Source organism: Rhyacophila brunnea, unplaced genomic scaffold (genome assembly GCF_057557595.1).
Source record: "Rhyacophila brunnea isolate RB1 unplaced genomic scaffold, BYU_Rbru_1.0 scaffold_2, whole genome shotgun sequence".
In the NCBI taxonomy this organism is placed as follows: Eukaryota; Metazoa; Arthropoda; class Insecta; order Trichoptera; family Rhyacophilidae; genus Rhyacophila; species Rhyacophila brunnea.
Window position 1 is genome coordinate 15,011,963 of NW_028232859.1, and position 11,647 is coordinate 15,023,609.

At 34.2% G+C, this 11,647-nt stretch overlaps 1 protein-coding gene across 8 annotated transcripts in view; it reads right to left on the reverse strand.

Annotated features, from left to right (window-relative positions):
* LOC147071912 (uncharacterized) overlaps positions 1-8,175 on the reverse strand; it is a 52,310-nt gene extending 44,135 nt beyond the window's left edge. For 4 of the 8 annotated variants that reach the window (XM_085947486.1, XM_085947484.1, XM_085947483.1 and 1 more), the window contains exons 1-3: positions 8,097-8,175; positions 7,454-7,656; positions 112-280 (exon numbers count right to left, since the gene is read on the reverse strand). In XM_085947486.1, the coding sequence (XP_085803612.1) occupies positions 112-280; positions 7,454-7,594 (310 nt within the window). In that variant the 5' untranslated portion in view covers positions 7,595-7,656; positions 8,097-8,175. Of the gene's footprint in view, positions 1-111; positions 281-7,453; positions 7,657-7,883 lie in introns of all 8 variants that reach the window. The other 4 variants (XM_085947482.1, XM_085947480.1, XM_085947479.1 and 1 more) reach the window with 1 other exon arrangement.
* Positions 8,176-11,647: the final 3,472 nt, after the last annotated feature.

Consider the following 11,647-nt stretch of genomic DNA (forward strand, 5'->3'; position numbering starts at 1 on the left):
ATTAACATTAATTCTCTTATTATAAAATGATTTTTACAATATGAAAATTAGGCTGACACATGTTTGGTAACTTTCCATGCTCGTATGTTGGTGTATTATTTGAATTACAACCTTGGTCAGTATGTGCAGCAATCTGAGCCCCACCGGTTCCCGCCGAAGAAACTGACTGATCGGGCGAGTCTCCCGAGTCGGCTCGTCCTTCCTCATCTCCCGCGCCCTCCAACACTCCTTCTGAATCCGGTTCAATGTCCATCTGCGGAGAGTTTGATTCTGTATTTGTCTGGAATTTAATGTATTATGGGAAGATAAATCAAGGGATAACAGAGAACACCACACATATCGGTACTATGGATTTAAATAAACACATTGAGTTCCAATAATTATACATGAAATTAGATTAGGTCATGTCGCACCAAATGGCTGAAATGGAGTGGATATGTTTATCAGCAAATGGGTAAACTCTGTCAAGAAGCACAACCTAAAAGCCATTGCATTAATGTAATTATTAAATTTGGTGAAATACAAGGTGGGCAATCTAATCTCTATAGAATTAATACTATCCACTGATTGATATTTGATTAACTATTATTGGTATAGGGTAAATGCACTGGTATCCGGACAGTTAACTATTTTCTCACCTTATTTTCGCTATCTTTTCCATTTTTAGAAGAAAACAAAATATGTTCTTTTGGTTTATAATATTTTATATAATTACAATATATATTCTTTTGGTTTATAATATTTTAAAAATCTATATTTATGTAAATTACTATCATATTTCTCAAGTTAAGAAAAATGGTTGGTTTTTTTAGTTTCCAGACACACAATCTTAGTTTCCGGACGTACTATTTTTAGTGGTCGGACAGATTATTTCGTATAGAAAATAAGACAAGTTTTGGTGTTAAAAAAATATTTTTTCAGATTTAAACAATTTTAGTTAATACAGTGATGCAATAAAAGCAGAAATAGTTCACAATGAGCACTCAAGCAACCGCTAACTTGAAAAAAAAACATATATTTTTATTTTATTCGATGTGTTTCTTTCATATAGTTCTGTCAAAGTAATCTTGAGTGCAAATTGGGCAAAGCAAAATGAAATAAAAAACTGAACTTCATAAATCAAATGGTAATACTAATAAACATCTCAAGTGAGTTGACCAAATTTTGACATTAATTTTTATCACATCCAAAAATCTCAAACTGTGTAACTTATGTTTGTGTTCTTTAATATGCAAAGCAGGCTTACAAAAAAAAAACATACTTGAGAACTGCTGGCAACTAAATTATTGCCATTGATAATTTTAAAAAGGTTCAACACTTCAGTCACCATAATTATATTTCCAAACACACTAAAATAAATTTCAATACTAATCCTAATCCCTTCTCTGAAGAAAAAAGACTTAATGTCTAAACACCTACAAACCTGGAACCTGGGTTCAACTTAATATGGGTGTCTGAGTGATTATACGGGTGATTAACATATTAATTTAGGTCTGAGTTTAAACAAAAATTACATAAAAAATCTTTTAGTGATGCTTCACTATAAGATAACATAGACATTGTCGTGCATTTAAGGTGAAACCAACGAACACAGCCAATGTTCTTTGATAAATCATCCTCAACATCACTTTCTAATTTATCTGAACAATTTTGGAAAATCGCCTTTATCGCTTTCCTTTTTTTATTTGTCTTCTCTTTTCCTCTTTTATGAATTGCTGTACTTTTGTCATCCTTCACTTTTTCTTCTATGATCTACCTCCACGCCTCCGAAGTAATGGCGCTCGGTGCTTTGACAGTGTCTTTTATTATTCTATTTTTACTCCCAAATTGAGTAGGTTTGGGGTAAAAAAGATGAGATTTTAATGTTAAATTGCTCACACTTGATGAACTGGTGCTTGCATTTGACGTACTCGTACCAGTTGTTGGAGATAATTGTGTAAATATATAGTAATTAATTAGAAAATAGCTTTGTCCAGTCATTCAATATTGAATTTTAGTCAAAATATTTACAATTCTATGTTTGTCCTTTTCTAACTTGTATAAAACCAAGCAAGCCTCGATGTGATACTGTACACACACAAATACTCAATGTCTCTTATAAATTCAGTGCCCGGACACTGCGTCCGACAACTAAAAAAAGATAAAATTCTGCACTTTAGTTGCCGGACACCAAATATTTAACTAAATTTAACAAAATACATTATTTTTATCATTGAATAATATACAAGAACATATTACTGAATAATATGAAACATCTTTGAAGTGAATAAATGAAATAATCATAGTTTTAACATACTTTTTGAATCCTTCGTTCACTAATTATTTTTTAAGAAATCGAATATTTTTTTTGTTGAGTCAGCACTCGCACCACTACTAAGGTAATACTGTTGAATGAATTCTTTTTTGCATGACAAATATAATGGTATTGTTCAAGGAACAATACAGGCACAATATGTGAGTCATCCTTCATATGAAACTCTCATACTTTGCTTATTTTCGTTATATTTGTACAAAACTGTCCGTACACTGAAGCTGTCCGGGGACTAATGCAGTTACCCTATATATTGATTAACTATTATAATTGATAACTTGGGCTTATTCCTATTAATAAGGAGGCCGTATTTGCGACTCTCTTTCTCTACCTGCTGTAGCAACTCTGTGAGTTCTCTTTCATCAGCAGCGATTAGTGTGGTATCATCTGCAAATCTTAAGTTGTTTATTTTCTGGCCACCAATTGTTATTTCGCCTTGCCAATGATCTAGGGCTCTTCGCATTGTATACTCTCCATATATATTGAATAACTGCGATACAAAAGCGATTTCGTAAGCACGTCAATTTTAAAGCTTATTGTTATGATTTATCTAATTCTATTTCAACCACTGCAACTTTTATGGTACCATCTTTGGAAAGTCGACGTTCTATATCTGATCAATATTTTCTTTTTAAAATTATCAATGGTTTTGTTGACTCGCCAAACCTACTCGAAAGGGTGGGTTTCCATTGTCCATCAAGATTTACGCGAAACCAAACTTTGTACCATATCAGTCATAGCAGTTCTAATTATGCACAAAACTCTTTTATTCGGCGCTCTTGTTTAAATTATAATATGTATTTCTCCATCGTTGATCCTTTTAATAATTCACCTGTTTCATTTAAACGCGCTATCTCCAAAATTTTGTATAAATATATATATATATATTTTTTTTTTTATGTTACTTTATTTGTATATAGTTTAATTATTCATTATTCTTCCTCATTTTTCTCATGTAATTTCTTTATATTTATGTTATTCTTACTCTCTATCTTGTTAGGCTTAACTATAATATAATGTATACATGGAAACTTTGCTGGTTGCAATAACTTTTCATTATTATATTTTAAATTTTTGTAATCAATATGTAACTGTTTGTTTCCTTAATAAATAAAATTAAAAAAAAAAAATAACTGGGGAGATAAAACACATCCCTGACGAACTCCCTTCTCGGTTCGGAAACTCTCAGAAAACGCACTACCATGCTCTTACCTTTGTGTGGCTATTGTTATATAAGTTTTTGATAAGACAGGTAAGGTGTGATGGAACTCCCATTTCCAGAAGTACCTTCCACATACAGTTCCATTTTACGCAGTCAAATGCCTTCTGATAGTCAATGAAGCATAACATCATAGGGGTATTAAACTCTCTGCATTTTTCAATTAGTTGCCTAATGTTCAGAATTTGTTCTCGAGTTCCCTTGCCCATAACAAAACCTGCTTGTTCCTTGGGTATTCGTCGGTCGATGAAATGCTTCAGACGTCTGCTGATTATATGTAATAAGATCTTGCTTGCATGTGAAATAAGTGAGATTGTTCGATAGTTTTCATATTTACGTGAGGAACATTTTTGTGCAGGGGGATCAAAATTGACTCTGTCATTGACCTTTTTAAGGCTTCTGCGGATATGCCATCGCCACCTGGTGACTTGTGGGTTTTTAGTCTCTTTATCGCCTCTATCACTTCACTAAAAAGTATTTCAGGTTCTTGCTCATCGATACGTACGTCAACCACCTCATTGTCCCCTTCTGTATCCCTGTATAGGGCTTCACAATATGTTTTCCACCTTGCCGTAACCCTATCCAACTCCATAAACAGTGTGCCGTCCTCTTCCTCGATAGCCCAGTTCATTTTCTTGAAATCTCCTGTGTTTTCTTTCATTTTATGGAAAAGATCGTGAGTTTCTACTCTGACAGCATGGGTTTCGTGTCTTCACATTTATTTCTGAAGAAAAGATTCTTGTCCCGCCGACAGAGTCGCTGAACAACTCTGTTTTGTTCAGAGTACCTTGCATGTTCAGTTGAATTAAGTCCCTTATTCCTAAGATCGGCTCTTGTTTGTATGGCCTCCCATGTTTCATCAGATATCCAGATCTTGCGACGTTTCGGATGTTCCTTACTATTATTGAGTATCTGGACTTCCTCCATCGCACATAAGGTGGCTACCTTCAACTTATTCCATGTTATTTCGACATTATCGCTGGGGTCTACGTAGAGTGATATCATTTTACGATTTACCTCATCGCTAAATTGCGATGTCGTAGTATCCTTAAACATAAACGGTCGAGTAGTCTCGACGTTCGTCGTTTAGTACTTTTCAACTTTAGTCTCATGTTGGCAACAAGAAGTTGGTGATCGCTCCCGCAGTCTGCACCTGGGTAGGTTTGTACATTGAACACTGATGACCACCATCTTTTATTGATTGTTATGAAATCAATCTGGTTTCTAGAGCGATCACCAGGTGAAATCCATGTATATAGTCGCCTAGGGCAGTGGTCGGCTAACTCATTAGTTAAGAGAGCCAAATATCAATAGTATAACGATTGCGATTTCTTTTGAGCCAAATTTCTTAAACTAAAACTATATATGTAGGTACACTGCTTATTAACTTAATAGACTTTAATTAAAGCTTTAATTCTTAATTAAACTATAGGTCATACTTTTTGCCCTACCTGTTGAAATTAACACAATTTTATCAAGTGGAATATGTTTTTCCATGCAGCATATGCAATATCCTCTCCACGTGTTTGACCTTTGAGTGGCAATAATCCTAAAAGTTCTTTAGGACCTGTAGATGAAATAAATCATACAAATTTGTGCTGTATCATTTATGTCACAAGACTCGTCAACTGCTATTAATAAAGCTGAAACCATTTTAAGATCTTCGACTTGCTGGTTGGTTATATTCGATGACTTTTGACTGTTCTATCTTTTACTGTTTTAGTCCATACGTGGTCATTTGTGGCAGAGCCACACTCAAGGGGCCAAAGAGCCACATGAAGCTAGCGAGTCGCGGTTTGCTGACCACTGGCCTAGGGTGATGTTGGAACCATGTATTCATGATTGGACTGCAAAAAATCTTCCCCTCTTGCGTTGTGATTTCCATGTCCAAATTTACCGATAAACTCTCTGAGATGATTGTCATTCATGGTATTACCGACTTTGGCGTTCATATCACCTTGGACAACGGTGATCTCTCTTTTGGGTATTTCTTGGATTGTGCTTCTTAGCTCCTTGAAAAAGTCTTCGCTATCCTCGTCTGTTGATGCAGCTGTAGGTGCATATACTTGTATAATGTTCTGTAAACATGGCTGGGCGGTTAGCTTTATTGTTATTATCCTGTCACTGATCGAATTGTATCCAATGACACTATCTCGGAGAATTCGTGGTACAATAAAAGCTACTCTGTTTCGACTTTCGTTTTGTCCTGAACAATATATCATGTTGCCAAGTTCGGTCTCAAAGTGTCTGGGTCGTTTCCAATGTGTTTCGCTTAAACCCATTATATTTACGCTGTATCTCTGCATCTCTTTTACGATGATTGCGAGCTTTCTGGGGTGTTGTACAAATCCCCTTACGCTCCTTGTACCTATTTTCTTTGTGATAGTATCCAATTTCACACCACGCGGCCCGGACCCTGCGTGGCGCCGGGTGTCAGCCGGATCGCCTGACGTACTGTTACGATTTTGATGTTGCATTTCATGTGGTTTTCGTGGGATTTTAATGTGGTGGTTTCCCGTTGCCTTCCACATCGCAATATTGAAGCCGTTCATAATGTATTCATGCCTTCAAGTGTCTGCTCTAAGGCTGTTCCAACCCCCTTGATCACCACCCTTAGTCAGTATTGAAGAAATTGCTGCCTTCCTCCAGTGGACCCCTCGTAGTCTGGCTCCTCATCATAGACCTGTCTGGATTGGGAGACCCTTCCTATAGTTAAGACTACCGCCAGCATAGCCCTACGAATCCTCGGAACGCGCAAGCCTCCTCACCACGACAAGGTGGAGATCCATGGATATCCCTGCTAATTTGTGCGATGAAATGGGAGAACCAATTCATGATCCTGATTCAGATTATGAGTCGAGTGAAAATGAGTACTACGATGATTCAGATACTTCCAGTGCCCCATCAGAAAATGCTACTGCCCTCTAATTCAAATGTAAATAGTAATGTTGACGATCTGTCTTCGTGGACTGCTGGGCCTTTCATACCGGTTGTTCATGAATTTGATGATTTCTTTTCTGGAGTTAGCCCGCACACAAATTTATCAGATAGCTCTAAAGAAATAGATTTTTTTTAAACATTTTTTGAATTCAAGCATTATAATGGACAGAATCGTAATAGAAACAAATAACTACCTATTATACAGAAGACATTAAAAGACAAGAACCGTCGCCGAAATCACGAATGCATTAGTTTCGGAAGTATTCAAGATATATATACCTATCTGTTCCAAGTGCAATGTGCCGTTATGTGTATACCCGTGTTTTAGACAATATCATGAAAAGCTTAATAATTATTGAAATTTTGAAGTGCAAAAAAAATATTATTACGTAGAACATTGGTGTTGATTTTATGTGTTCTGTTTAGTGTAGGTATAGTGTCATGATTAATTATGAAAACAAAGTAATAATATTTAAAAGTGGGGTGTAAATAAAATATTTGTCGAAATTTATTAAGTGGTTTGGGTAGACTGAATACTGAAGTGTTTATTCATAATCATTGAACTTGACACCGATTATGTTTGACTGACATTTGACGATTTATTGATGCTTGAAAACTGTTGTATTAAGCCAGGATTCGTAACACTTTGAAAGGGTTAAAGAAAATGACCCTGCTGCGGTCCACCCAGGAACTGCCGACAAAAAAACATGCCGTCCGTGAAAAAAAGAGCCCATTGCGGCCCGAGATTTTTTTTTCCTTAAAGAACTATTTTTTCATTATTGTCCTGCTCGAACTACTCGAAAAACTGTTCGGCACGTCAGTCAAAAAATAATCTTTGGGAAATTTTAGCACGTGTATGTAAAAATGTTCGCCATCCCTGACCTATAGAATAGTTTTTGCGCCATTAGCTTGTCACTCGTTTTAATGACAGTATGAATATTATATCCAGTACCAAGGAAGGAATATTTCTGTTGATGTATTACCGGTGTAGACAAGCAATTGTCTCCGACGTACGAAGTGGCTGTATCATGAGCTGTCTGCAAACTAGAAGAATTAAGAGGTTCCTCTAATTCCATTGCGTCTCCTTCACCTTCTGCAACATCTTCATCCTGGCCAGAATTCATCACGCCGGCTTCAGAATCTAGTCCAGATGCGGCAGGAGTTGCTTCACTGCCATTCAGACTTCCTATACAAATTGCAAGCATAAATATTGAATTAATGAATGCACAATAGAGTACAATATATCCATATGCATCCTACTGGATAAAAGAACTCTACACAGAGACAGGGGAACTAAGAATAGCGTGTGAAATGAAAGTCCATTTGCAAATTACTGATTGGGTTGAATGTCGTCACAACTATCAGACGGGGAGTTTCTATATAAAGCCATTTTACGACGTTGCTATTACGTACCTGAAACTCCATTCGCTTGAATAGAGTCGGATGCATTTTCTAAACACTCTTCGGACGTTTGGCTAACCATTGGCGGCGGACTCTCTGGCGCGCTTCCCGGCAAACCCAGTCTAAACTCATTGTCCGACTCCATTTCGTAAATAAAAAGAACCGTATGAACTACAACTAATAAAATTGAAAACCAGGAGGCGATATACACAATCCTATGCTTACTTTTTGAGTAATTCGTGAAAATATATTAATTTTGACAAACACAAACAACCATAGACGCGGCGTCCATTTTTTGTACGGTACAGTGATGGTGAATAAAAAGTTTGTTTATGGTACTACAACGCGAGGTATACTTTATCCAAATCAAAACCATTGAAAATCAAAATACCTACCTAGGGTGAATGCTATAGTAATGGGACATTTAAGGAAAGGACTTTTTTAAAAATAGTATAAGTCAAAGAATATTAGCCTCTAGGGAACATATCTGACATGTAAAGATGCGGAATTGAATGAATTTTATGAAAATGCATGTTAAAATAATAGAACCAAAAGCATTTAATAAAAATTTATATTCTTCGGAAAAAAATGATAAAACATAGTAATGGGACACCTTTGACATAGTAATGGGACACAGCATTTAAATCAAACTACAGATTAGTTTAGATACCTAAAGTCTTAGCCTAAATGAAGGCTATACCTAAATACATAATTAAATTTTTCAAATGACAAAAATTATAAATAACCCATGTTGTAGAATCTGAAACACAATAAAAAAAAATTTTAGTAATGGGACAGTACAGTGTTATAGTAATTGGACTACCAGTCAATAACTGAACGCAAAGAGCTAATCAACTGAATTTTTGTAAATAAGCTAATAATAAATAAGCACGAACCATTAAAGGCTACAAAAATTCATTTAATATTAAATAAATTTAATCAAACACACTAATTGGACAGGCTGTCCAATTAGGTACTAAAAAATATTTAAATCTGTTCTAGTAATTGGACACACTTACATTTAGGGTTATTTTTCAAGCTGATAAGAAAATCTCAATGTATATAGATATTTCGTAGTCCCTCGCATTTTCCTGAGAAGTTTCTTCCCGAAATTCACAAAACTTGTGTTAAAAAAATGCCACCGAAAGATCACTGTTCCTTAAAGGAAGTGATAGTACAAACACGCGCTTTTGCGATTTTGAGGTGACTTCAACTAAGAATTATATTTTGTAAGCAGAGCTAACTAGCAACGAAAAATAAAAATGCAGTCATGTAAGGAGGAAATGACAGAATAGATCTGTCTCCTTCACACTTACAGAAATGCTTAGCTAATCTTATTTTGGGAGTTTAAAGTTGAGGTGTCCCATAGCTAAATCTATCCCATTACTATAGCAGTCACCCCATGAAATACATGAAATCATCCAACATTGCCCATGGGCGATAATTTTTTCCAAAAAGCAAAATTATCTGTGATCGCTTATAAAAAAATATGGCACAAGTATGAAGAATATATAAAATTGCGTAAAAACATTATGATTTTTCTGACAACTTATCAGGGGACGCTCTACAGAATTGCCCTTGAGAATTGAAAATATGATTTTTTTAAATGTGGTCCGGAATTGTTGCTCTACTGGTAATATTCAAAGGTCGCCGACAATGCTTTGGTCTAAAGTAAATAATGATCTCTTATTTAATTTAAATCATAACACTGTCAAAGTGTATAAAATTTGGGGGTGACCAAAAAATGATATCTTCTAATATACTTACGTAAATGTTACTAAATTCAATTTGTTAATCAGCTGTTTGGTGGAAAATATTGCAACCAATATGATGGATAGCCACGATATAAACTTAATAATAATAATATAGGTATTAATAACATTTTAACCTGAAATTGTCCGAGAGCTAAACATACGAAGGATGTTGAAATACATATCTACCTACATTTTTATTTCATGTGCTATCCAAAAAACATTATTAATGAATAGTATTTATTTTGAATGTGTAAGACCTATTACATAATTATTTTTTTAAAAATAGGTACGTATTGTTTAATTCTAATGCATATTTTAAAAAAATATATAGTGATGTCTGTTTATTATAAAAAGAAAGTGACTTTTTATTAAAAGAAATGAAAATATAATTAATTATATTTTCATTTCTTTTAAAATGGAATTCTACCAAGTAAATGCTAGCTCAATTAATGACTTTTTATTACTTACCCGATTAGTTTAATTAATTTAGTCTGACACTTTTACAAACAAGTAACGCAACTTTACTTTTAGTTGGTAGGTACAATAATTATTGTATTTTGTTGGTAAGTAAAGCCAATGCAAGAATACTTATAAAAAATGATTATTAACGTGGTCACCCACAGATTATTTTTTATTCAAAGCTAGCGGATCGCAGCGAGCAAGACGCAGGTGCCGACAGAATCGAATCACCCAGTGCTGTCGAAGACGTCTTACTTGTTTTTATGATAAATTGTTTTTAATTGTGTGCAATTTGGCGGAAAATATATTATATACAGTTGCTTACCATTCGGTTATCCAATGAGCTGGGTTTTGTTTACTCTTCATTTCATTTCGTTTTATTTTTTATCTTGCCCATCTCGCGTAAGGCTATCTGATATTATAGAAGTCACACAGTACAACAGTGTTTAAATCTAATATATAATTGCACAGGTTTAGTTAAAAACTATAACGAAATTAACATTTTAATGATTTACAGATTTTCCTATGTTATACCAACTTTATAGCAATTTTAATGGTACAAGATACATATTACGATATACCCAAAATACACATCATCAGATAATATGTGAAATATTTTGATAAGCAAAAAAATAAGAACAATACAAAAATAATATAACATAATCAGCTAGTCTTTTCATACTTATTTTAAATGAATGTTGTATGCCGTTTGACGCTTGGAAATATGTAATTATTCCATCTGTACAGTAGTAGTAAGAAAATAGCTTACTAGCAATTTTTCACTTAAAATTTGTAACTATTTAAAACGTTCCATTAGATTGATATTATTTTGACAGCCCTGTATATTCCTTCGGCCGGCATCAAGTTACTTCGCATACATTTTATGTTTGAAGATAATAATACTAATAATAATAATGATTATTCATTCGACCGAGAATTGTAATTAATAATAATTGCGTTTCTTAAAATAAATCCCCGATGGTTAGAGGTTTTTGAGGTTAGACTGAATTAAAATGACGTCCTTTCAACGCTGAGGCTTATTTCTGACTAAACTATGAATGACCTTGTCCTGTTCAGCTGAGTCTTAAGAGGTGAGTTGGAAATACTGTCACCAGTTTGTGTACTTAAGGGCACACATGCTTACCTAGAGTTTCTGTTTTTTCATTTAAAGTTGAACTATGACATTGAATACTAGGTATGATTTTTAAAGTGAAAGTGATATTATGTTACATCTCTTTTACGCATGCTAATATGATTAAAAAGTTTTTCTTTCTCTTTCTGTCACATTCGAATTTGATTACCAAAGTTTAAACATTTACTATGCGTATTAGCTGACGTGCTTCGTCGTTTACAAATTATAACATGAATTTAAAAAATATATGTATTTATAATATTAAATATATTTTATAATGTACACAGATTTTTTTAACAACTATATTATATATACTTTTATTTATTTGTCGCATATTCAAAATGTTCTTGCTATATTAAAATCTTTTTTTTAGCCGGCCAAGTAAATCCGTATTTTTGGCCATAGACTAATAGAAAAAACTCTCTGCTGTC